The following is a 27,883-nucleotide window of genomic DNA, read 5'->3' on the forward strand; positions in this document are numbered from 1 at the left end:
AATTTAATGACAAACTTCAATACATGCCAAAATCTGTGAGAAGGTTTAAATGACTGACCGGATAGCGCAGTTGGTGATACAAACACTTCTCTCCTAGCCGACCCGGTTTTAATACCTGCACCCGGCGAATGTTTGCTTGGTAAGTGGTCGCTAAACCGAACTTGGGTACTCCTGTTTCCTTTCAGATCAAGACCCAACCAAAATTGAATATCTTTCAGTGAAATTTAAAACATATTAAAAGCTCGAAATTGTAGCTACAATTCAAAATTCGTCACAGCTTTCGTAAGCCTAGTAAAGTTCATTAGGTAGAAGTGCACTCATGGTCCTCACATACTGCAGCCTCTGACGCAGAAAGACCCTATATAGATGTACTTCGAAACACACATCGCTATCAGTGATTCGTTATAGAGGTTTAATAACGTGTTAATTTTATAATTCGCTTTGGTGTACGTACACTTCATATTTAGTTATTTGTCTTAATATTTTGGTTATCGACACCCATGTTTTACGCCAGAAGCCGTATCTTACCTTTAATCTTACCGTCTTATTATGGCAGATATACAACACATTCCAATTACCGATAGTACGTACAAAACGCTTATTTCTTTTTGGTGAAGTGATACATAGATTCGCATATATTTGATTTCTAGTTCATACTATTTATACAAATGCATGTACATGTATAGCGATCTGTATCACGAGAGTCCCATGTGTTCTTTTTACGAAATATGAAACGCACAACGAAAGCGGTCCCAGTCTCGTGATCTGAGAGCGCGTTTTCCCTATAACATGTAGCATGTGTTTTCATTTTGCGGGACGTTGTCTTTGTTTATAGCGTTAAGCTGCTATGCAAATAAATCTGATTAAACTCGCAGTGCTAACGATTATTTTATTCCTTGCGAATTAGGAGCGAAGGTAACGCTATTTTTGTTTATTTCATTTTAAAGTCTATGAATAATTGTGCGATAGTATAATGATTTGTTTTAAAACTTAATTTTACCCCACTGACTCATTCTCATAACAGAATGTGTATTTTTTCAAGGCCAAACTAGCAAAGGTTCGCAACTCGTGTATCGTTCCAAACGATTTGTACGCGAGTTATCTCCCATCTAAAAATAAAGATTTAGTATTAACAGTTTCAATTATCCATTTGAAATGTCGGATTCTGTAGCACGCGACTTTATTGAGGACAATGTTATAATAATAAACTGTATATAGATATTGACAGGGCCGGATTAAGCACTAGGCTAACAAGGCTATAGCCTCGGGCCCCCGATTTTCAAGGGGCCCCCAACGGAAGGCCAGTTTTCCAATGTATGATCTTTCTTTATTTCGCAATGGAACGACTCTATCGGGATTGCAGTAGAAATTGTCTGCGTGATTTTACCAATTGTCCGATGTTCGAATCGTAACCGTTTAGTTCCCATTGATTTATTATGCTATCAACTTTTTTTCTGTGTTTTATATCCATTCAGAACCAGTAGTTTCTCTGTTTATTATACGATTTGCCCGTATGGTCATGACAACATTTGGACACGTTGACGACATAGTAGAGAACGCAAAAGCGTTCGTTGCAATCAACGAATATAAGAATGCGAATAAGCTTAAGAAACGGCGAAAACTATTTCGTGACGAGAGTGCGACACCGGATGCTAATTCGGAGCAAAGTGCATGCGACAATTTTCGAACTCACACATTTTAACGCATAGTTGATTGTTGAACTTCCCGAGCGCTTGAGCGCATTTTCTGGTCTTCACAAATTGTTTGGCTTCATGACAGAGTTTGAAACTCGCACATTGGATGATCTATGGAAATGCAACGCTTCTAGTGGAGTCTTATCCAGATGACACTGATACGTCTTCTGTTGACAAGCTCGTTTAGTTCAAAGCCATCTTAGAAGCGGACCAAGACAGAACCATCACCCACATAAGTGAACTGCTGAAGTTAGGTGGAGGCCAACAACAGACAACTTTTCCAAACGTTTCAATCGCTTTACGAATAATTCCAGTTAATAACTGTGAAGGTAGGATGTCATTTCCAACATCATCGCGCGTGAAATACTATCTATGGAACACCATATTTCAGGACAGGTTGACAGAATTTGGCTAAATGTCAAATGTCAAGTCCTCCGAGAAATAGACATCGATGACTTTGATCAGCTGAAGTGTCGTAAAAGAGACTTATAGGCTGGAATCTGTTACATGTATGTTAAGTCCAGTTAATAAAATAGTTATACATTGTTTAACTTGTTTTGCTATATAACTGTCAACTGTGTACTGTGTACAAATGCAAGTTTTCTGATCATTGTTGTTGAAGTATCAAGTATGATTTTCAATATACAGAAGGGGGCCAGAGGGAAGGAGTCCCCGTAACATATGCATCCTTGGGCCCAAAAAACAGCTTAATCCGGCCCTAAATATTGAACACAAACAACTGCATAAATTATTTATAGAGTTAATTGTGCTTGAATGTACAAAACAATGTAATTAAGTAAGCACATCTAATTAGACGAGTCATTCATAAAAGCGTCATTTGTTTTTCATGCCCCCACAAAGTGGGCATTGCACATTACATTCGTCCTTCCCTCTGAACGTCCTTATGAACATGCGTCCCGAAATTGCATTCACTCAAATACTCACATGGAGAAATTGAATATTTAAGTAATACAAAAAAAACATTTGGACAGAATGATGTCCCTATATCTTTGTTTTTACTGTAGAATGCATTTGTATATTTTACTTCTTTAAATATTGTTAGATTAAATTGAGCTTTTGCCCAAGTTATCACACGTAAAGAACCTTCATGTGTCAATGATTGTATATGAAGAGATTTTGGTCGCGACCTTTTTTTGGCAGAGCTAAGGCCCTCAGTAAGTGTTCCTCCATGGGCATAAATATACTTTCTTAAATGTGGAATATATTTTTATACGTGCTTAGCCTTGGCGGTCTTCAATTTTGCATGCGAACTTAAAGGAATCAAAATGTTTAAGGTTTTGAACATGATGCATTAATCTGAAACTTATGTTTAAAGATTTTACGGATTTTATTTAATGTGTATTTCAGAAATTGCGAGACGGCAATGGCGACCGGAAATGAATCGCACGTGCTGATCGCGATGGACGAGAGTCCACACAGTGACTATGCTTTTGAGTGTGAGTTAAGTTTACTGTGTAAGGTCTCATTCCAATTGAAAAAACATTTTCAGATCCTGTTGAAATAGTAAAAATGTTTCGCATTTGCGTTGGGTCTTTCTGATGGGTTGATTTTAAAGCACCGTTTAACAATTTGTCGTTGTCGACTCAGGTAGTACTTAAAAGTACAACAGATTCTCATTAGTATAGTACAGAGTACCCGGGGTAAGGAGTTTAACAAACAATCGACCTTACTTCGAATGTACTTTAAAAGTATATTTTCCGTACCCGGGTTATTTGTAAAAGACGTATGAGTTTCCGGGGTACTTTAAAGGGGCTTTTTTGACGTTTTAGTAAATTGACAAAATTTTAAGAAATTCTTTCAGAATCGCAAATTTTCGTTGTATGTATGATATTTGTGAGGAAGCAGTGATACTGAACATTTACCATGCTCTAAAATATCCATTATATGGCATGCACCTTTTGACGATAAAAAAAATTGAAAATCATAAAGCGATTCAACGCGAAACGATTGAATAATTTGGAGAGTTCTGCTGTTGTCGTTATACATGTATTTTGTGACACTACGATAATAACTTATTTAAAGTATAAAACACATCTCTTTTTGTATAAGCACGGATGACCGAGTGTTATCAGCGTTAGACTTTTACTCCAGGAGTCAGTGGTTCGAGCCCAGATGAGGGTTACTTTTTTCTCTCTTTAATGGTATTCTAACTTTTTACTGGAGCTTTTAGATCCAATGTTTTCATTTATCAATATAAAGCATTTAATGACAAACTTCAATACATGCCAAAATCTGTGAAAAGGTCCATTTAAAGTAGTACATGAGCCCACAATGACCAAACGGGCTTAATTCCTACGCATCCTGAAATTGAATTGTGATGATTTGCCGATAAACAACAACCGGTCGAAAAGTTTTGGCATCGTAACAAATTTCACGTGACATCGAAGAGATGCACGTTTCACTTCCGTGCGGACAGATGTGTTGCCATACACGTACCATAGCGCTGCACATGGCAGTTTAACACGAAAGCGTACTACATATTGCAAGATACTATTTTTGTTAACATTGATAATACCGGTAATTGACGTTTATTCCAGGGTATCTTGAGAACGTCCATAAGCCTAACACCTACGTGATTCTGTTTCACGCCGTAGAGTATCACATGATAGCTACAATGCGTAAGTACAGACACCAGTTACATAACTGTAGTGTGGGAAGACAATAAATGAGCCTCTCTCACTGGCAAAACTAGGATAAAAGCATGTGCGTTAAATTTTGTCTCAGATTAGCCTGTGCAGTGCGCCCAGGCTAATACAGAAAGACACCCTCCGCTTGAATTTATTTTTTACAAACGAAAATCTTGAGTCGTCCCTGGTTAGCTTGTTCGAATCGCACGTGCTTATCAGGGACGACACTTTACACACATGCGTTTAGCCAAGTTTTCCCAGAACTAGGATGAAATACGTGTATCAACCAAATGAGACCCGACTCCAAACGGACATATTAAAAACAACCCTTGAATATTAGTCCCTAATAATAAACAAATTTAGAGCATGGAAGAGATCACAACTTATCTGTACACGAATTGACATTTACAGTGCTTAAAAGAAGGCATACTGAAAGACAACTGATCATGTGCTATATGGTTTCCAGCCATGGGAGTCGGAAGCGCGGAACTGATCAACCAAACAATAATGGAAGAAAAGGGTCGCGCGGAGGCATACTTGAAGAAACTCACTACTATGATGAAGGAACATCATGTAAGTCTTGGCTATCATGTAAGTATGTAAGACATTAACATAGGCAGAAGGATATTGTTTTGGCGTTGTCAGTCCGTCTTTCCGTCCGTCCGGAGCCATATTTTTGAAGTTCTTTGGCGGATTTCATATAAACTTGGTATGAGTATATATATATATATATATATGGAAAAAAGGATGATGCACGCCAAAGGGCATTGTACCCCATCTGTTAACAACGGAGTTATGGTCCTTTGTATCTTGAAAAATGCTTTTTGTGTGTGTCCGGAGCCATATCATGGAAGTGCTTTGGCTGATTTCATTGAAACTTGGTATGAGTATATATATGGTTAAGAGGATGATGCACGCCAAATGGCAGTGAACATTAGGGCTGCAACGAATCCAAAAAATTGTTCGGATCCGAATCCGAATATGGTTTCTTACAGTTTTTCGGATCCGGATCCCCCATATAAGAGAAAATTAGAAGTTTCTGTCTAAATTAAAGAAATCAATGGTTTTAGAAGTATAATTTGACTAAAAACATTAAACATTTATTAACAAAAAAAAACCATAACAAAGTTCTCGTTTAACATTGTGACAATGTCAAAATAAAACGAAAACTTAACAATTATTCACTTAATAGTTTGTTTGTTAACATATGCTTTTCACTGTTCATACAGTTTGATGTTTGGGGACGATTGAACTTTACCGGTACGCAACACTTAACATCAAACAGCGTACCCTAACCCTAACCCATAACACCCAACACATAACAACTAACGCAACACCTTATAATCCTTTTTATCCTATATATTTCCTTAGTATCAGGGGCTACCGCCCCCAAACCCCCGCTTTGTCGATAGTGGTAAACAACTGCGTACCGGTAAAGTTCAATCTAGCCGATGTTTGTTTTCACAAAAATTAGCATTTCAACATTGTCCGGTTCCAGGCAAGCCCTTTGAGCACTGGCGAGACCTCCTGCTGTGCAGAAGATTCTCTCACTGTGAACCGAGGTTCCTTGCATCACAAGATAGCATTTAAACTTAGTAGATGATGCTTTCAAGACATTACAATTTACATGATGCAGGAACTCGATTGGACAGGTCGCGAAATTATGCAAAATTTACCTAAATAACATTCCAGACACACTGGATCCACTACCGTTGTTTTTAATACAACTCAGAATGACAATAAGGATTGAAACTTACTTATTGCCATTATGAATTGCATTTGTAATGTGTAAATCCTCCATGATTTCGAATAAGTTTTGCTTTGTCGCAAATGACACTCTTATACAATAAAGCCGAAGATCTCGAATGATCTGATATTTGACTGTCATTCGTCAATAAATACCTGGGTCGTTTCGCCCTAATTTTTATACGCATAGCGATATTAAAGGATTTATCTTAGGCGTGTCAGAAGCTGAATGGGATATTGTTTAATACAGTATTATATTATCTTAATTACTGTTTATTTTGTCTTTTGAAATAAAACAAAGTACAAAGTTATTTATATTGCATATATTTTGAAAGCTCTAATATGAATAATAAAAACACATGTATATACAAAATATTCAATACAATGTCGAAGCACACATTTACAATAATTGGACATACATTTTATTTTATCTAACATAAAACAACTGAGAAAATCACATCGAAATACAGATTTCATTTTATATTTATGAATAAACAAAACATTCAATCTGGATATTCGGAACCGAAATGTCCAGGGTTGGATCCGTACCCGCGAATCTGAAGTAGGATCCGATATAATCGGATATTTCGGGTACCCGTTGCAGCCCTAGTGAACAGCATCTGTTAATAACGGAGTAATGTCCCTTTGTATCTTGAACAAATGCTTTTTTGTGTGTCAAATATAACACGATTGTGTCCAGAAGCATATTGGGGGGGGGGGATATCAATTCAACGAATTTGCTTGTTTATACATATTTTCGGTCATATTATTACTATTGTTGTTGTTTTTGTTGTTGTCATTATTATTATATTATTACTATGCATGATTACATGCATGGTTAAATTATACTGTAAATTTTAACTTAAAGGGGCCTTTTCACAGATTTTGGCATTTTTTTAACTTATTCATTAAATGCTTTATATCGATAAATGTAAACATTGGATCGTAAAAGCTCTAGTAAAAAATCAAGAATAAAATTAAAAAACGGAAAAGAACATTGCCCGGACCAGGTTTCGAACCAGTGACCCCTGGAGTCCTGCCAGAGTCCTGAAGTAAAAACGCTTTAGCCTACTGAGCTATTCCGCCGATTACACTAGTTGTTGTATTTTATAACTTATAAAAGCAATCTTCGTAGTTTCACAAAATTTAACGACAAAAACAGAACTCTCCAAATTATTCAATCGTTTCGCGTTGCAACGCTTTATAATTTTTAGGTTTTAAAATCGTCAAAAGATGCATATAATGGCTATATTAGACCATGGTAAATGTTCAGTATTACTGTTTCCTCACAAATATCATAACTAAAACGAAAATTTGCGAATCTGAAACAACTTTTTTCAATTTTGTTAATTTACCAAAGCGTGAAAAGATCCCTTTAAAATATACTGTATTTTGCATACCGGTAACTATGATTGAACTTGTGTCTATGTATTCACCCAAAATAATATTAGGTGTTACATATCATTCAGTTTTAGCCAATACTAGAACGTTTGAATCCAATATTGTTCAGAAAAAAATATACGCAGTGTATATATTTAAGAGCACTTAATTATACGTTGTATTTGCTTTATATTGTCAACAGTTGCACGGTAAAGTGAAGCAGACGACAGGTCAACCTAGGTCCGAAATTATCCGGGTAGCAGAAGAGGAGAAAGCTGATCTAATCATCTGCGGCACGCGCGGGATGGGCAAGGTGCGCAGAACCCTAATGGGCAGTGTCAGCGATCACGTTCTGCACCACTCGCACGTGCCAGTCCTCATCTGCCGTCATAAGGAAGACCACCATCACCCTCATGTTGGCCATGACAAAGAGCCGCAAACTGGCATTAAAATGTAGTTTTTTTAGTGAAGTGACCGTGCTAATTGCTGGAATGGGCCTTTTTTCTTAAGGCATTCAAAATATTGAATTTGATTCAATGGCAAGTTTTGAACTTGCAACTGATGTGAACTTTTTATGTCCCCCACTCTAGTAGTGGGGGACATATTGTTTTTGCCCTGTCTGTTGGTCTGTTGGTCTGTCTGTTGGTCTGTTGGTCTGTTTGCGCCAACTTTAACATTTTGAAATAACTTTTGCTATATTGAAGATAGCAACTTCATATTTGGCATGCATGTGTATCTCATGAAGCTGCACATTTTGAGTGGTGAAAGGTCAGGGTCAAGGTCATCCTTCAAGGTCAGAGGTCAAATATATATGGCCAAAATCGCTCATTTTATGAATACTTTTGCAATATTGAAGATAGCAACTTGATATTTGGCATGCATGTGTATCTCATGGAGCTGCACATTTTGAGTGGTGAAAGGTCAAGGTCATCCTTCAAGGTCAGAGGTCAAATATATGTGGCCCAAAATCGCTTATTTTATAAATACTTTTGCAATATTGAAGATAGCAACTTGATATTTGGCATGCATGTGAATCTCATGGAGCTGCACATTTTGAGTGGTGAAAGATCAAGGTCAAGGTCATCCTTCAAGGTCAGAGGTCAAATATATGTGGCCCAAATCGCTTATTTTATGAATACTTTTGCAATATTGAATATAGCAACTTGCATGCCGCATGTGTATCTCATGGAGCTGCACATTTTGAGTGGTGATAGGTCAAGGTCATGGTCATCCTTCACAAGGTCAAGGTCATCCTTTAAAGTCAAACGTCATATAGGGGGACATTGTGTTTCACAAACGCATCTTGTTCTTTTTGCAATTTAAGGTTAAGTATTAAACGAGAAACGAAGATATTTTTCTAAATGTTTAGAATTAAACCCAACATAAAAGTTGCACTTGTAAATAAGATTTAAGGTTCTGTGATCCCCTGGAAGAAGAACGTTGTTGTTATTTTTATGTTAAGAAAGCTTTTTAAAATATACTGGCTTTGCTTATTTAGTTGTGTGATTTATTTGACAAGTGCCATGCTTTTCGTGAAAAGTTTCACGCCAATTAAGTACTAAAAGCATACGAATTTTCAAATTTACCATTATTACTGAATAGTTATATGCGAAACTATCAAACTGTCTCTGTTTATTTGAAATGAACTCACCTTACAACATTTGGCCAAAGAACAATCCACGCTTGCAGTCGGTTGCGGTGTAATTGACCACCATAACTTTAACCTTGAAAATTGATTGCGCTCCATTGTGCTATTATGTTATAAACTGCGTAAGAATATGGAACGTTTCAGGATGATTTTCCTTTTTGATTTCTGCGCGTGTAATATTGTAATTATATTGTTATCTACATCACATGTGCATACTATATTATACCAGTACTCCATAAACTAGTAAATAGGTAATAATTGAATAATAAATAAAAACTATAGTTTATTATTGTTTTTTACTTCAGTAAATAACACAACTACTATCATGTATCTTCAGGATCTTTAAGTGCCAGGTAGCAGTGCATCGTATCGGGTTGTTGAAACGCCCCTTGATGAAATACTTTCGATATGTTTTGTATTGTACATTCTACTCTTATTGATCAAGTATTTACAACAACAACAACACTTATTCAGCAATATATAGCTTACAATACATTAATTAAAGCTTCTAGCCTACAATGGTCAATATAAATAAACTTCTGGTTCAGATGATTGTATTTATTACTTGATAAAGGAGGACGCAAACTATTTATCGTAATGGACCTGATTAATAGCCTGGAATCTGAAAAATGTAAGTGTATTTATTAATTGATTGAATGTAAAATCTTAAATGTTGATACGATTCAGACACTATTAAAAAGCTAATATGTGTTTATGAACAATTTTATGAAAGACACAACACGTTAATATGAATCAAAAGTACACTTTGGACTGACACAAGTGTGCTCATATAACACGGTGCCTAACCAACACTTATAATACCAGAAACATTTGTGCGTTTCCAACTTATACCGGTACCCGAAACGGTACCGGATCATATCAGAAAATATTGACTGCTTTGAGGTGTGTTCTTTTTTTTCAATATTCTCTTCTTTAAGTTAACATTTTCCAACAAACCAATATCCCACGGAACAATTAAGACATTCATTCAGTAAATTTTGTACTAGCACTCTGAAACAAAAACGTCAATTTGCAGTGGGAACCTACATTGCACAACAGTTTATGCACAAAACTTGTGGAAACGGAAGTAAAATGCAAATATTGGTCCATATGAACAATGAAATTAGAACTTCAGAGCTATTTTTCTAATGAAAAAGGTAGCATAATTCTTGTGAAATCATTGCCTTGATGAGGGAGGTCTAGTTTGTAGAAAACAAGTATTTGTTATGTCGATTGCTGGCACCGGATAATGCATGAAGTAGGCACCGGATAATGCATGAAGTAGGCACCGGATAATGCATGAAGTAGGCACCGGATAATGCATGAAGTAGGCACGGGATAATAGCCGAGACTAATGAACTTTAAGTATAGTACGTTTAAAGAATATATTGGATTCTGTTGATATGGTATACATTTAAAGAATTTCTTGATTTTAGATTGTTACATTAATTGGTCTGTTATTTATCTTACCCACTCTTTCTAAACGCGTGAAAAATAGCTTGACCTTACCCTGACAAAGGTTATTAAAACTAGGCATTAAGGATTACATATTGTATTTGTTCTTACAAAATCTAATGTAGAACGCGTGCTATTGTAGAACGACCAGTCTTTAAGTTAAGTTTAAGTTTGACAACTGTTTGTTTTGTTGCACTGGTAAAATGTTTAGTATACTCAATAAATGTGTTTCTACGTAGCTTGCTAAGACAGTATGACTGAGAAGAATAAATAACTTACTATTCAGATTCCACTGTAACATTTGTCTAAGCTTGTAAAAACATTTTTGCGTCAAATTTAAAGGTTTGTTATAACTACCAATAAACATAATTATAATTGATGTTGTGCATTTTATTGTTTATAGATTTTGTTGAAGTCTGTCAAGACCAATGCTACTGAAATTGAAGAGATTTAGTTCAATAATGTTTGGAAATATGTAATTGATTATGTGCATGTGGGTAGACCGAATCATTAATCACTCTTATGAAAATAGCGAAACTGTGCGGACAGTGGTATACAGTGTACTGCTTCAGCTTGTTGGAATCCTGTATATGTCGAGTGCCATTGTAATTTTCTTAATACTGTCAGTGTTCATATCAATTAAAAATATATCGACATAAATAGATGTGTCCTTGTCTTGCCATGTTTACAATGTACATAGCTGTTTCAATTTTAGGCATCTTTTAATTTTTAATGACATCAATTTTATTAACTGTTAAATATTTTTATTAAAGCTTATTCATTTCTCAATATATTTAATTAATTTCAGAATCTAGGGTCTACCGTCGGCCCGTCTTGTCTTACTCACTCATCCTTGCTTCCGCCTTTGCTCCCCTCCCGGGAGGGACAGATGGTTGGTTCTACCGTCGGCCCGTCTTGTCTTACTCTCATCTTTGCTTCCTCCCGCCTTTAGTTTACTCCCCTCCCGGGAGCGCCAGATGGACGGTAGAACCAACTATCTGGCCCGCCCGCGAGAGGACTGAATGCGGAGGCAAGGATGAGATAGTAAGACAAGAAGGGCCGACGGTAGACACAACAATCTGGCCCGCCGGGAGGGGAGTGATGGCGGAAGCAAGGATGAGAGAGTAAGACAAGACGGACCGAAGGTAGAACCAATCATCTGGCCCGCCCGGGAGGGGATTGAAGGCGATTCAATGATGAGAGAGTAAGACAAGACGGGCCGACGGTAGAACCAACCATCTTCCCCGCACGGGAGGAGAGTCGGCCCGTCTGTTCTTACCGTCACATCCTTGCTTCCACCTTCACTCCCCTCACAGGCGGGCAAGATGGTTGGTTCTAGCGTCTTTCGTCTTGTCTTATTATCTCGTCATTGCTTCCGCATTCACTTCCCTCCAAGGCGGGCCAAATGATTGGTTCTACCGTCGGCCCTTCTTGTCGTACTCTTTCTTCCTTGCTTCCGCCTTTACAACCCTCCCGGATGGGCCAGACGGTTGGTTCTACCGTCGGCCCGCCATGTTTTCCTCTCTTATCGATTGCTTCCGCCTTCAATCCCCTCCCTGGCGGTCCAGATTGTTGGTTCTACCGACGGCCTGTCTTGTCTTACTCTCTCATCTTTGCTTCCGCCTTCACTCCCAGCCCGGCCGGCCTAGATGGTCGGGTCTAACGTCGGCGCGTCTTTGCGTACTCTCTCATCCTTGCTTCCGCATTCAATCTCCTCCCGGGCGGGCTAGATGGTCCGGTCTACCGTCGGCACGTCTTGTCTTACTCTCCCATCCTTGCTTCCGCCTTCATTCCCCTCCCGGGCGGATCAGATGGTTGGTTTTACCGTCGGCCCGTCTTGTCTTACTCTCTCATCCTTGCTTTCGCATTCACTCCCCATCATAACAACACTACTGGAATAAATAACTTCACTTTTGTAAAAGATCAAAAATTTTAGATAAAATACATGTAGTTATATAATCACTAAGGCAATATCACTTTCAGAATTTCCTGGATCAATCAATCTGTTTCAGTCCAATGTGACATGGTTTGATTTAAAGCACAGTTTTCTTTGGTTACTTTAGTCACACATTGTAAAAAGTCCATTATCATAGTCCATTTAAATTCACTTTTGCCATTTTCATTTTAAACCACAATGGTAAGTCTTTGTTTAAGCACAATTAAATATCGATTAGAATAATTATACTGAAACGTCCATTGAGATAAAAGTCCATGTTAATCTGTTTATCACACTGGGAAAGTCACTAGAAACATTTAAATGAAATTATTTTTACTTTGTTAAAAAGTCCATAGAATTTAATCACTTATTAAAATTCCTTGTCACACACAATACTGTTGCTTCACTTTATGTTCCATGCCCTGGCTGGTCCTTGGCAAACCGGGTGGCTTGTATGGATACGATGAATAATGGTAAGAACTTCAATTGTAATGTCCATGATTTGTACTTAAAATTTAATATTATGCATAAACTTTCACGCATGTAATATGAGTACTTTAATACACATCATAGTTCATTTGCTATGTTTTGCAGGGGCGTCGGGCTTGTTGGTTTACTCGGTATTGAGGCGCAGAGGAATGTGGTGAAGTTCATCGAGGATGGAAGGTCTGTTCGTGGTTGTAGAAGGGAAGGCGTTGATGAGTTGTAGTTTGCTGGACTCGGGCTCTGGATCTTGAATGATGAAAATTCGCCGAACGACTTCATAGTTCATGACTAACATTTTGGCTTTAAGAGAAGAGACTTGAGTAGAAGAGGTGTTCTTTCCATGGATGAAAGCCAGTCGCTTGTTCTAGGAGATTTGCGGCATATTCGGCGGCAAAGGCTTTCTGGTCTGGAGTGAAAGATGTCAAATTCTTGGGAGGTCATTTGAGAAAAGGGGTGATGGAAACAGATTCTTCTGGTACGGAGGTCCATTGACGTCGTCCTGGAGGGCGGAGCGGCATCGCGCCATCGAACAATCGAGAAGGTGGTTTTCTGCCATTTTTGCTGCCGACTGAATGACTGTGGGGATGTATATGAGTTGGTTTGTAGGGTTGTAGGTGGCTTTGTGTATAGGGGTGTAGGTAGGTTTGTGTGTTGGCGTGCATTTGTGGTACGTGTTGAACATGGTCATGGTTGGGTGATAGGTGTGTTGTGGCGAGTACGGTGATATCTGGGCGGGCTCGGGTTCGTATGACGGTTTGGCTGAGGTCGGAGGGCTTCTCTTGTCAGGTGATACTGGTTGGAATATGGTGATTCTGCGGTGCAGTTGCCGGAGTCGTGTGTGGATGATGCGTGTGTCTTGTCGTCCAAGAATACAGGTGTTGGAGATCTGAGCGATGTTGACGAAGATAGGCATGGTGATGATGCTGGTGTCTGCTGGGTGGTTGTCGGTGGTTCAGTGGGTGTTGTCTGGTCTGTTGGAGTACTAGTAGCTGTCATGACCGTGATTGTGGAGGATGTAGCCGTCATAGTGGTCTTCAGTTGCTGGTTGGTGGCTGATTCCGTGATGGTTTCCGACGTTGTTCTGAGGGGTGGTGATTGTCTTGCAGATGATGTTGCTGAAGTGACTTCTTCTGTTGTTGCAAACAAACGATCTTGTGGTGTAATAATTGAGTGAATGTATGTGTCTGTTATTTCTAAGGAGTTGATGATGGGTTCTCGGTGCTGTGAATTATGAGACAACCGAGTCCATGGTCCGGAGGATGGTGTGAAATAGGCATCTGTAGACGTCATTTTGTGGAGAAGAGGTGTCGTTACATCAGGATTTGTGATTCCGGATTCCTTTATCCTGATCTTGAAGACATCGACTTCTGTCGTTACATAGATGATGATGGTGGCGCTGGTGATGGGGATGCTTCTGATGGTGTAGTTAGAGTTGTATCTGGGGCGTTTTGTGGGACGAATGCTGGGGAAGTCTGGGAGAAGTGACCAATCGTCATCCCACTGGGATGCTCCAGGGGTGCGGCTAGAAGCCCAACGGATTACCGCGACTCGAGCAGCTCTGGCTTCTTCATAGTCGTATGGAGATATGTTGGGGTCGACGGCGAGGTAGGCAGAAGGATTCCGGGCAAAGAAGAAAGAGTTCATGGTGGAGAGACATTTATTTGGCAGACCATTGTAGATGGATGGTGCTGGCCTTTCACATGCCGCGACAGGTCTTGAACGTGGCGAAACTCTCGCGGACGTTCACTGTAGCACCAAGAGCAGATGTCCGAAATCTGAGAGTGATTCACTCGGTTCATGTGGTTGGACAGATCTCTCTTGGTGATGAAAATGGCAGGACATTCTGAACAGGCGAACCGAGTCGAGTCCTTTGTTCGAGGTGCAGATACTGGAAATAGAATTGAAGATTTCGTTGTACTCTCTCACAGAATGAGGTTTTAAAACATGTTTATGACATAAAAACATGTCAACCAATGCAATTTTTGGCTATCAGGGCATCTCTAGTTACCGGTTCTTCTTATGGAAAGATCCTGACGCGCATAATCCAACACGTAAACAAAATAATAGAAGAGGAGTAAATCGCAGGAGGTTGATCAGTCCACCTTCATTACTCGGTTGAGCTCAACTTAGGAATAGAAACATGAGGTACGTATACGCTTTTCACTTCTCATGCTGTCATTCGAAGTCTATTCCATCTCGTATCATGTAACTTAGACCGGATGCCGCAGCTCATATAAAATACTCTTAATTAAAATTTGTCGACCGGTTTGTTGTTGTGTTTGTTCGTTTCCGCAGAAATTGTGCAATATCTATGATAAAAAATATAATTATTTTCTTTCATAACCACTTGCAAAGGGACCACCTGAATTATTGACTTATAATGGATTCTTTCTAATGTTTGCTTAAAGTGAAGACAACCACTTTAGTAATGGGGCACATTTGTATAATGTAAGACGATCAATGTGTATTGGTTTTGCGAATACATTAGACGATCCTTTGACTAGATATAAAAGGTCATCTACTTTGTGGGTTTTGATATAGGGTCCTTTCCATCTTGGCGCCAATTTGCTACATACTCCTGGATGCTTCGATGTGTCATGTACCCACACTGCGTCACCGGCACGTAGTAATCGTTTCTTTGCATGAAGGTCATAATGTCGTTTCCGGTACAATATTTTGGATTTCAAATGGTGTAATCTATACTGGACTCTGTAGAATCGTGCGAAGGATTTGGCGGAAGGCCCACCAGCGCTTGTAATGGTAAAATATTATCATGTCCAAAAACATTTTGTTCGGTGTTTGGCCTGTACTGACATGAACTGTTGACCGTTACGCCATCATGACATGTTGAAGATAACGATCCCAGTCATGCTGATTTGAATTGCAGTACATGATAAGCATTGTTCCCAAAGAACGATTAAAACGCTCCACAGTTGCATTTGATTGGGGATGCAATGGCGTTGAACGGGTGTGATGTATCTTTAGTAATTGACACATATCTTCAAATAGTTTTGAGACAAAGTTTGTACCTCTGTCTGTATGAAACGCCAAATTTAGAAACAAAGTTATCCACAAATGTTTTTGCTATTTTTTCAGAAAGCTGATTGGGAAGAGCAATTAATTGCCTCTGTCCATCGGGTTAAACAGTCACACATTACCAGGACGTACGAGTTACCATCACTTGCACGAGGAAGAGGGCCAAAGATATCAAGAGCCACTCGTTCGAAAGGTTCAAGTGCGGGAACAGAGCCAAGCGGGGACTTGGGGGGCTTTGACGGCTTTCTTGCTGCACATGAATAACATTCAGAGCAGAACTTCTCAATGGACGACTTTATCCTAGGCCAATAGAAAGTTTGCTGTATCTTTGCCAGCATTTTGTTAGTGCCAAAGTGAGCTGATGAGGGGATGTTGTGCATAAAGTCAAATAGCTCAGGTATGAGGACAGATAGGACTAGCAGTTGCTTGAAACTTATATTGCTATCATCATACCAGGTTCGAAATAGACAATCATCAAGTAATGGCAGTCAGTCCCACATTCGCCAGAGAGTTTTGGTTTCACTGCTTTGATCCATTACTTGGGACCATGTTGGGCGAGAGCTGGATTGCTCGAGAACATTGATTATGAAACTTAATGAAGGGTCCTGTCTTTGTTTGGTCTGGATATCTTCTAATGACCAGTTATATAGTAACAGTGGCGAGAATTTGAAAATAGTTTGACTGCGAGTAACAGCTCTGACATCGGTACTGGAGTTCCCTGAGGGAAGACTCGGATCACAATGAAGTTCTACATTGGACATGGGAGTTTGTGGTTCAGTTGAGCCATCGTCAGGTGCGTTCTGGTTTTCCTGTCTCAAACATTTGAAACAAGGAGATCGGGATAATGCATCAGCATTGCGGTGCTGGAGACCTGGGCGATTCACGACTGTCAAGTCATATGTGCCAAGTACTTCAAGCCAACGGGCTACCTGTCCAGTGGGTTGTTTGAGGTTGCGCATCCAAGATACGGCAGCATTGTCAGAATGCAATGCAACAAGATAGGCTGATCGTACAGGTAATGGTGAAATGACGTAAGGGCATGAATATAAACAACAAGAAGTTCTTCTCGTGTAACGCAGTATTTTAGTTCGTGTCTTTTACTGTTGAGACTTTTACTGTGATAAGCAATGGCTACTTCGCAACCTTCTTGAAGTTGGGAAAGCACAGCTCCCGTAGCTCTGTCAGATTCGTCTGTGTGTAACACAAACTGTTTGCCGGGCACTGGGTAACCCAGAATTGGAGAAGAGGTGAGAGCTCTTTTCAAGGTTTCGAAAGCCTCTGCGCATTTTGCATCCCAGACAAATGTGTAACTTTTGTCAGCTATTTTGTGAAGTGGACGGGCAATTTTGGCAAAACCACAAACACATCTGCGATAATTTGAACATAATCCTAGAAAGGACGTTACTTCCATAGCATTTTGTGGAACTGACCAGTTGAGTACTGCTGAAAATTTCTTTGGATCAGTGGCAATGCCATCTCCGGATACAGATGACCTAAAACAGGACTTTCTCTTGAAAGAGTATTTATTTTGAAGATTTACATTTGAGACAAGCGTTCTGCAGGCCCTGTGGAACATCTTTTGACTGAATAATGATGTCAATTACATTACTATGTTAATGAAGTTAATAACATAGTTTCGTGACGTGTCACGTTTATATTTAAAAAATAATAAGGTAAGGAATTGTCTTATAACACATAGATACGATTATCATTTAGCTGGTTGTTCAATATTCAAACGCAGAAAATTGCAATGTGAATGCATACATCAGCGGCACACATGAAATTCTTGAGTAGAAAGAATTCATACTTGATACGTCTTATCTTTATTATTTTAAATTAGGTTATTATTATCTCTTTAAAGCATAACGCCTGTGGTAAATCCGAAAACAGGCATTTGGCCTGTAAAAAGTAAGGTATTTGATTAGTTATAAAGGTATGTATAGCTGTTAAATTTTTTTGTAGATAGCTGACGATGCCCAAATGTCGTGATTATGTGACACACTTTTTTTTGCTATCAGTAAACTCGTCGGTTAGCTAATCGCGGAGCTATTTCAATTTTGAACGGTTTTGTATTAAGCCCTTGGTATATTTTAATTATTGTTTATACTGATTTTGCGAATTCGTGCAACGGACGTAAACGTCAGACGACAATGGCTACCGGAAATGAATCGCGCGTGCTTATTTCGATGGACGGGAGTCGTTACAGCGACTACGCTTTTGAGTGTAAGTTAAATTGTTTTATAATTAAACTCGAATCGTTTAGAAAGTATAACATGTCATTCTACTTTCCATTTCACTCGGCCAAGACAAAAATAGAATAATAGTTATGTATGGAACGCCATAGCTGTCTAACGTTGTTACATTTCTTTCTGTCTTCTTTAGAAAGTGTCTTATTATGTCAAACCGTCGTGATATCTTGTCCATATTTGTTGTTGTCTTGTCGAAACACAGTCGTATTATGTCAAACCGTCTTGTTATCTTGTCTGAATGTGGTGCTGACTTGTCTAAATACAGTCTTATTGTGTCAAACCGTCGTTTTATCTTGTCCAATTGTGATGTTGACTTCAAAACACAGTCTTATTATGTCAAACTGTCGTGTTATCTTTTTCCAAATGTGATGTTGACTTGTCAAAACACATTCTTATTATGGCATACAGTAATCTTGTCCAAATGAGATGTTGACTTGCCAAAACACAGTCCTATTATGTCAAACAGCCGTGTTATCTTGTCCGAATTTGGTGCTGACTTGTCAAAATACAGTCCTATTATATCGAACCGTCGTGTTATGTTGTCCAAATGTGATGTTGACTTGTCAAAATACAGTAGTATTATGTGAAACAGTCGTGTTATCTTGTCCAAATCTGGTGCTGACTTGTCAAAATACAGGCCATTTTATTTCAAGCCGACGTGTTATCTTGTAAAAATGTGATATTGACTTGTCAAACACAGTTCTACTATGTCCAACCGTCGTGTTATCTTGTCCAAATCTGGTGCTAACTTGTCAAAACACAGTTTTATTATGTCAAATCGTCGTGTTAAATCTTGTTCAAATGTGATGTTGACCTGTCAAAACACAGTCCTATTATGTCAAACAGTCGTGTTATCTTGTTCAAATTTGGTGCTGACTTGTCAAAATACAGTTCTACTAATCTTGTCCACGACTGTTTGACATAATACGACTGTGTTCTGACAAGTCAACACCACATTTGGACAAGATAACATGACGGTTTGACAAGTCAACACCACATTTGGGCAAGATAACACGACGGTTTGACATAATAGGACTGTATTTTGACAAGTCAACATCAAATTTAGACAAGATAATTCGACGGTTTGACATAATAGGGCTGTATTTTGACAAGTCAATACCACATTCGAACATGGTAGCACGACTGTTTGAGATATTTGAGACTGTATTTCACATATTGACAAAATATCACGACAGTTTGACATAATAAGACACCTTCTAAAGAAAACAGAAAGAAAAGTAACAACGTAAGACAGCTATGGCGTTCCATAGTTATGTCTCGGCATGTAATATTACGCGACGGTAAACATATGTATTCATAACGTTAACTAGTTCAACATGATAATCAGCGCGTCAATTTACTCTAACATTGTGGAAGATTGTGAGGCATTGGTAAACATAATGATACGGCACATACTCACATCGCCTTTTAAGCGCGGGCGTAGCGCGCTTATTGAGTTCATTTTGATGCATACATGACCACGTTTTAATTCATTTAATCGATTGTTTAGACATTATATTCAACAATTGCATGCCAATATAAAAAAGATATAGAAAAGCCAGTATTTGTTCGGTCGTGTTTCCGCCCGCCCGTCACCATGTATGATCTCTATACTACCTTATAGATAAACCTTTCTATGGTCTCCTTTAAACCATTTACAACGTGAAAGATGACAACCATTAGTGAATCGTCCATTATTAGGCCACACATGCGTTTTTGGGACGAACTAAGAGATGGACGGAAGCCTCTGCGCGTAGATGGACGGACTGTACGACGCAAAGGCAGACCGGTCAAGAGACAGACCCCGATTTTTTTTATCTCTATGGTCCATAATTTACTTTTGGTCAAATGCTTTGAAAAGTACCATATTAAAAAACGTAGTATAAATGTGCATAAATGACCGTTCGACCTTCCTAACTATTTAAAACACAATTTCGCAAGCGACGCAGCAGCTTAAAAATCTTTCGATTAGTTCCCATGTCAGCTAAAACTCCAAAAAATGTATTATCTTAAAAAAAAAAACGATTCGAAAAATACCGAATTTTGATGTACAAGGATGTCGATCTTTGAAGTTGTTTATTCCGTTAATTAATTTAAATTAGATATACCAAATTATATATTATGAAACAAATACATATTCATATAGCAACACACAACTTAAACATTGGTAATCAGTTACAACTGTTACTAAACCGGTCTCTTTTAATATTATTTAAGAGTTGTAGACCCCGTCCGATGATACTTCTGTGAATTGACTTGAAGTGTTATATACAATACAACAATCTCTATTATTCTTCTTCAGCATCATCGTAATCACCATCATCATGATATCTTCATCAGCAAATCACCATCAGCAAATCAAAATCTTCATCACAATCAGCAAACTATAATCTTCATCAACATCAGCAAATCATAATCAGTAGCATAATCATCAGCATCATTAATATAGGCATCTTAATCTTCATCACCACTAGCAGCATCGTATTCATCACTATCAGTAGAACTATCTCCATCAGCAGCGTAATCTACATAATCATAGGCATCGTTAAATTCTTCAGCATTAGCATCGATATCAGCATCAGCACGAAATTCATCATCTCCATCATAAAAAACATAATCATTATTACAGTCAGCACGCTCTTCAGCTTCGTCATCGTCATCAGCAGCATAATCATTCCCGTCATTAGCATCATCATCATTATCACCTTTAGCAGAATAATCTGTATCACCATCAGCAGCAGCATCTTCATCGATACATGCATCGCCATAAGCATCGTCATCTTAATTACAATCAGCATCACCATTTTCATCGCCATCAGTAGAATCAACACAATCAGGATCGTCATCTTAAAAACTATACACACCTTGGTCGTCTGAACCATCGGACCATCAATTTTACCGCCATCATCTTCATCACCAGCAGCATCGTAATCACCATTACCATCAGCAGCATCACCACAATGAGCATAATTATATTTATCACCAACAGCATCATCATCTTCATGCACATGATCATCATCATCATCACTTTCAACACCATCAGTAGAATCATCAGCTTCGTCATCTTCATCAACATCAGAAAAACAATCCCCCTCATCATCATCAATTTCGTCGCAAGAATCAGAAGCCGTATCCCTGACGTTTTGATTCCTCTTATTTAAGATAGCAATACGTGTTAGTAAATGTTAGTTAGAGATGCGTTTAAAAGACATATTCCTATCCTCAGAAGAAATGGTCGCTAAATATGGCATTCAGCGTCGTCGCATTCACTCGTCCGATCCATATATCCGAAGTTCGATTTTGCTTACCTTATTTAGGGTTTGTGTTTGTGGGACTTACAGACGGTGTTGACCATTGCGCGATGCTAAGGCTACCAACGGCTTTCAATAGAATATAAAAACCCGTTTAGACTGTTTGACCGGTATGCAACTTAATCTGTACATGGTTTCTATTTCAGGGTATCTGAAGAACATGCACAAGCCCACCCACCATGTGACCCTTTTCCACGCCGTGGAGTTCCACTCTCTGACCTCAATGCGTGAGTAACAAGCAATATATTATGGAATCGGGATCGGTCCGCCATTTCAGTTCGAAACAAGACAATCGTCGAAAAATGCTATACGGCTCGTTACAATCACGAATGAATCAAGTTAATGAACAACGGCACACGCACTTTGAAGATTAAAATGTCTCATGGTCAAACTAGATTTGGCAGAAGATGTTGCATTGAACATTGAACATAGTTTTTTTGGTAATTGTCGAGTGTCGTTGTTTAATGACAAGTTTCGTTACGTGTGTCACGTTGAATGACATGCTCCACCTTTCCAACGCAACCATGTCCAACGATAATTGACGCAAATATCATAAACATTGTCGATGTATCGACGTAAATTCTAAGAGCACAAAGCATGCCTTTCAAAGCGGTGCACGACTATGATCAACGACACACATATGCTTCTCTGATAGGTTCATGCGATTAAGCATACGTAGACTGTTGTGAATACACATCAATAAAATGTGGTTCTAAAATCATTATTTAAATAGTAAATCGCAATATTACAACTTAATTAAGTAGTAAATTAATGGCAAATGCATGATGTAAGCCTCTATAAACAATACATATAGGATCTGGCAAGAGTTGTCATATCATACCATACTTTATTAATCGAGTTCAGGAATTTTGTTAGTAAGCGAGCCTTTGGCGAGTGTCAGATCTTTTTTATCCTACAGCTAAATGATTTTATAGAACAAATACGACTCATAAAGAAAAGATAAGGTTTTCTCCACGGATATTTTTAGATAAGGTTTATTCCACAGTTATTTTTAGAACATAGGGACTACTTTTTTGCCTTTCACCCCTGATTGCGTTATTCAGGTCGTTGGGTACGCAGTCGTTGGATGAGTTAACGAGTGTGTGTGTTTGCGATGGATTATTTAGAGGATAATACACGGCTGAGCCGGGCCGAGCAGTGATAATCGGCCCGCAGGAAGCATAACGGCCCGAGGGCTTTAGCCAGAGGGCCGTTGGCGACATGGGGCAGATTATCACTGCCCGGCCCGGCTCAGCCGGGTATTTAACGTCTATAATATACTGTATATCTTACTTTTATACTACATTATAGATGGGCACAGGTTTTGAGTCATACAATCATACCATATTGGTCATACACTAAAATTTATGATGAACCAGCTTTCCGTACTTATATTTTCATTGAATTGATTACGCAATTTATGACGTCTCTCATGTGACGTAATGTAAATGACGAAACAAGCAAGACGCTTTGGATTTAAGGACAACAACAATTCGAACTTGGATGGTTTTTATTTAACTGTTAAATATTTGTAAGCATCGAACGATTAGCGTGTGTGTTTACGATGGATTATGAATGTGAATAACAGTGTTGGGATATAAAACTGTAATGAAACTGGTGAGACTGCATTTTCGATTTCGTTAAAATGTCGAATAACGCGATGTTTTGTTGAACAATGTTCGAAGGAAATCGATGTTGAGTTAAAAGGGTAATTTCTTTGATGAATAATTCGTTCCTTTGTCAGTCGATCAAAGAATGTCTATTCACAAAGAATTGCCTGCTTACATCCAGTGCGTTAAATTTTTAAATGGAAAAGATGGATGGCGCTGAAGAAATGTGTCCAGAATTTTAACTCGTCATGGAAGCAACTTAAACTTTACGAAAATAAACATGGTTAGAAGATTTTCACAACTTCACGTGGGTTTCTACACATTTTGTAAATTTTAAAATGGCAGCCATTTTGTTTTCGGTATTTTACAGTGATGAAACCAGAATTGTAGTTTGAACACAACCGTCTGTGTTCTACTTGAATGTGTAACATTTGTAACGCTGAATAAATTTGAATCGAGGCGTATAGCGATATTTTGTCTCGTTACTCTTCTTTTGCGTGAAATTCTTAAGGACTATTTCGAGTTCCGCAAACGGGAAAGATCACAATTAATATTGCTACGCAATGTTTGATTCAGCTATTTTAATGTGTTTTTGCTTTTATTTTATAAATTAAAGACTACTATTTTTATTGCATCAGAAATAAATTAAATAAAAAAAATATTGTAGGATAAATAGAATACTATGTTAGTGTGATTGTGTACTTAAATTTATCCCACTCGTCTCAGAAAGGCTTACAACTTTACAAGGCTCGGCAAGCCTCGCCATGTAAACCTTTCTGCACTCTTGGGATAAATTTAAGTACACAATCATAATAACACAGTATTCTCTATTTATCACATGCTTTTAAATGAGCAAATTAAATAAATATTCACTCAAACATAATGATAAATCCCGAATGTTGTTTACATTTCTTGACGTCATTTGACGTTGCAACGTCATTTCAGCACAAGAACAAAATACACGAAAACTAAGCCAATGAAAACGCTTAAATACGTTGAATTACACATTTGTAATATTCAAAAATATTTAATGGTTATATTACATGGGAAACAGGAAATGGCATGTGATAAAATGACATAGTATTTACCACTTGACACATATCACGCTTTTTGTTTACTATAACCCGCTTAAAAATGCTCCAATGACATTTACTTACACGACGGCCGCTTTATGGTCCATACAAACTATAAGTTGAGAGATTGTTAACCTCTAAACGTTAGTAATCTCCATCGTTCTTTGGGTTTTCATTTAAAACATACTTCTAGATAACTCTCCCACCAGTGCACAAAAATCCCATTACTTATATATCTCCATACGTTAGTACGGCACCACTGGCTATTTGTTGCAGCTATGGGTGTCGGAAGCGCAGAGCTCATCAACCGAATGATCGATGAAGAGAAGGCTACCTCGGAGGAATACCTCAAGAAACTGACTGCCATGATGAAAGATCATCAAGTAATCATCAGTAGTCATAAAGCAATCAGAGCAGATACTAATACAATTGTGTTTGTATCTATAAACATACAAGACATATTCAAGGTGTATGTGAAGAATGTTTTGAATCATACACTAGAATATAAATGATGTATTCTTCCGTAGAGATATCATTGCACCAAGTACAGAACACTTTACATTTGATAGTTTACGATAATCGGGCCAGCGCAGTAGTTTGAACGCCTCGGGGACTGGGTTCGATCCCCATTCCCGGAAGCATGTGAGTTTGGTTGGTGGTCATCGTATTGGACTTATGGGGATACCTCCGGGTTCCCCCCCCCCCACTCCCCCCCTCCCAACAATACACGACCATAAAACATGTTTGGAAATTGCAGCTCGGTCACACGCCGGTTACTCACATAATGCAATCTCAATCGCCGGAGGACCGGTAAACTTTGCAATATACACATACACTCTCTAGTTTTTCGAATATATGTATGTGGTACTTTAAGTGCACTCGTGGGCTTTTAGCCTTATCTTATTTTATAACAAAACAAATGAAAACACTCTATATTATTTTTATAACACGAATAACAAAAGCAACAATTGTTTTATATATCATAAGAAAATAAATATATTCAACACATAACAAATTCCCTTTTCAGTTGCATGGAAAAGTGAAGATGACGACAGGCCCACCAAGGACAGAGATAATCCGGGTTGCAGAAGAGGACAAAGCTGACGTCATTATATGCGGCACGCGCGGGATGGGCACGGTGCGCAGAACCCTGCTGGGCAGCGTCAGCGATCACGTGATGCACCATTCGCACGTGCCGGTTCTCGTCTGTCGTCATAAGGACGACCCCCATCACCATCATCTGGGCCACCACCACGAGCCACAGAAAGAAATTAAAATGTAGTTTTTACTGAACTGATTATCAGGTCGTGGCTTAAACTGCACCTTTCACAATGTTGGATGGAATTTTGAAATTTAACACGGATGTCTATTAATTTTTTTTATTTCCGTATAAATCGTAAGGCTGTTTCTACATAAAATTAGAAAAATATAAATAAAGTCTTCAATGTTTAATTTTATGACAACGAAATATATATCACGTGGAAGTGATTTTTTAGTATTTTTTTTTAAGACAGCACACGTATTTTAAATCGTTAACCCATTTTTGAACGACGACCCGTGCGGTCACGTCTAGGCAATCTTGCCACGTGGCGTATGCATGTGGTTGGCATTTGATTGAAGAAAAACGCACGAAAAGGAAATATGTGTACCACAGTGGAACTCTTTACTTATTCGTGTAAACTGATTTTCAACAAAAGTTGAACGAACATGTGTATTCAGAATATATTTAACCATATTCGTAATAATTTAGATAAAACTGAGTTTGTCGCGCCATACGAAAATCAATTAGACCCAAAAATGGCATTTACGCGGGTGTACACACTTTTAAACTCGATGTAATAATTAACAACTTGATTAAACACATGTCAATTTTCTAGACACGGATAGCATATGTAAATTATGTAAAGTATGATCCTTTCCAAACTGACAATGTATTTTTATTTCGTTTTTATGTATTACAGTGTAATCTATATGTAAGAACTTGTTATTTATGAACGAGCTATAGTTTTTTACAAGAATGTAATATAAACCTTCAGTCCGATTTTACCTAAGCGTATAAAAATAAGTATTGTTATCCGATGCTGTATTTGTTTGATGTAGGATGCTATGGAAGCAAGAGGGACCTTAGGTACTTCTTATTACACTTGTGTTACACCTTATTTGTTATTACTTATTTGTTTTGGGTTATACTGTTATGGTATTTGATAACCAGGAAGACAACTGTTCAACCATGTTTAATTATATATCCATTGGGGAATGCTCGTGTTTGTGCTTGTGCCCTCGAACATTCGTTGGTCTTCATTACATAATATGCAATAACAATAAGTAATAAATACACTAAAACGAATAAAGTAATCAGAAATAACAAATAAGTAACAAGTATCAACAACTTAGCATTCAATAATAGGAAAAAGTATTTAGTTTTTACTACGAAGTAATGATTATATATGTAAATAAAACAATTACAACACGTCTTTCATTTAAATACTTGGTTTTGCACAAGTAATTCCACACAATCGCATACTTAACACATTGAACACTTAAACTTGCAGTATTTTGTATATCTTGTACATCTGAGAAGTTTGAGCCGTCTCCACTTACCTATGTCTCGTACGGTAGTATATGCTTTAAGTGTCGGGCATTAATCTTAATGTTAAGTTTGCTAAGCAAACATGAAACTACTGGATACAAGTGGGAAAAGACATTACAATTGGTAACTTTAAGTAACTGTGTACGCATTAAAGCTTACAATGATGAAGCAATTTATGTAAGGTATTATGCCATAAAATTAGTCTTTAATACATCACAACTAAAGGGCATTGCTTTTACAATTTGGCACATGACATTAAGGCAATTGAATTATTACTCATGAATAAGGACACTGTCGCTAAGCATATTAGAATATGAATATTCATCGCTCGAAATCGATAAACAATAAAGCACGTGCAGTACCCCCACCACACCTGACAGGCGTCCTTACTACGATCAAAACTTTCAGTTTTTGGAAAACTGCGATCATCGTATGAAGAATGCATATTTGTTTTTGTTTTTCTCAAAAAGTTTCACGCTATCTGTTTTCTTAGCTTGAACCCGCCGTTACCACCACGTCATAAGCGTGTACCAATTTTAAACTGCGATCGATACTGTAAGCATGCACGCGGCGACGTCACGGCGTGCACACTACTTTCTTGACGTGTCTTTACTGACTCTACTGCGACATTGGAATTTGCACAGCAACTGCTAAATTATTAAGATCACAGCATGTCGTAATAAGAGCCCCATAGACGTACTGAGAACGCAGTACGGACGCCACAAATTATCAGGTCGTCTATTAACGGTGGTTCTACTGTCGGCCCGTCTTGTCTTACTCACTTATCCTTGCCTCCGCCTTTAATCCCCTCCCGGGCGGACCAGATTGTAAGTTCAACCGTCAATCCGCCTTCCCTTATTCTCATCATTGCTTTCGTCTTTACTCCCCTCCTGAGCTGGCCAGAGGAATGGTCCTACCGTCGGTCCGTCTTGCTTTACTCACATCCGCCTTCACTCACCTCCCAGGCAGGCCAGATGGTTGGTTCTACCGTTGTCCCGTCTTGTCTTACACTCATTCTTGC

The 27,883-nt window shown here is 38.4% G+C and overlaps 2 protein-coding genes across 4 annotated transcripts in view; both read left to right on the plus strand.

Moving 5' to 3' along the window:
* Positions 1-27,883, plus strand: part of LOC127878726 (universal stress protein in QAH/OAS sulfhydrylase 3'region-like) — a 38,235-nt gene that overhangs the window by 2,117 nt on the left and 8,235 nt on the right. Inside the window, exons 1-5 of one of the 2 annotated variants that reach the window (XM_052425265.1) lie at positions 753-915; positions 3,063-3,151; positions 4,253-4,333; positions 4,809-4,915; positions 7,671-7,698. In XM_052425265.1, the coding sequence (XP_052281225.1) occupies positions 3,079-3,151; positions 4,253-4,333; positions 4,809-4,915; positions 7,671-7,698 (289 nt within the window). In that variant the 5' untranslated portion in view covers positions 753-915; positions 3,063-3,078. Of the gene's footprint in view, positions 1-752; positions 916-3,062; positions 3,152-4,252; positions 4,334-4,808; positions 4,916-7,670; positions 7,699-27,883 lie in introns of those variants that run through there. The other variant, XM_052425272.1, reaches the window with a different exon arrangement.
* LOC127878749 (universal stress protein in QAH/OAS sulfhydrylase 3'region-like) lies at positions 17,888-26,529 on the plus strand. 2 transcript variants are annotated; one of them, XM_052425287.1, is made up of 4 exons: positions 17,888-17,937; positions 21,736-21,816; positions 24,549-24,655; positions 25,300-26,529. In XM_052425287.1, the coding sequence occupies exons 2-4, from the start codon at positions 21,750-21,752 to the stop codon at positions 25,552-25,554; spliced, it is 429 nt and encodes a 142-aa protein (XP_052281247.1). In that variant the 5' UTR covers positions 17,888-17,937; positions 21,736-21,749; the 3' UTR covers positions 25,555-26,529. The 2 variants fall into 2 exon arrangements, with proteins under 2 accessions (XP_052281247.1, XP_052281240.1); XM_052425280.1 differs by lacking the exon at positions 17,888-17,937 and adding an exon at positions 18,050-18,252.

Source organism: Dreissena polymorpha, chromosome 1, assembly GCF_020536995.1.
Source record: "Dreissena polymorpha isolate Duluth1 chromosome 1, UMN_Dpol_1.0, whole genome shotgun sequence".
Lineage (NCBI taxonomy): Eukaryota > Metazoa > Mollusca > Bivalvia > Myida > Dreissenidae > Dreissena > Dreissena polymorpha.

Bases quoted from the DNA above. Each gene is read 5' to 3' on its own strand.
- LOC127878749 (XM_052425280.1), top strand. From the start codon at position 18,180: ATGGCTACCGGAAATGAATCGCGCGTGCTTATTTCGATGGACGGGAGT. The intron at 21,817-24,548 runs GTGAGTAACAAG...TATTTGTTGCAG, and splicing joins CCACTCTCTGACCTCAATGC to CTATGGGTGTCGGAAGCGCA. The intron at 24,656-25,299 runs GTAATCATCAGT...TTCCCTTTTCAG, and splicing joins CCATGATGAAAGATCATCAA to TTGCATGGAAAAGTGAAGAT.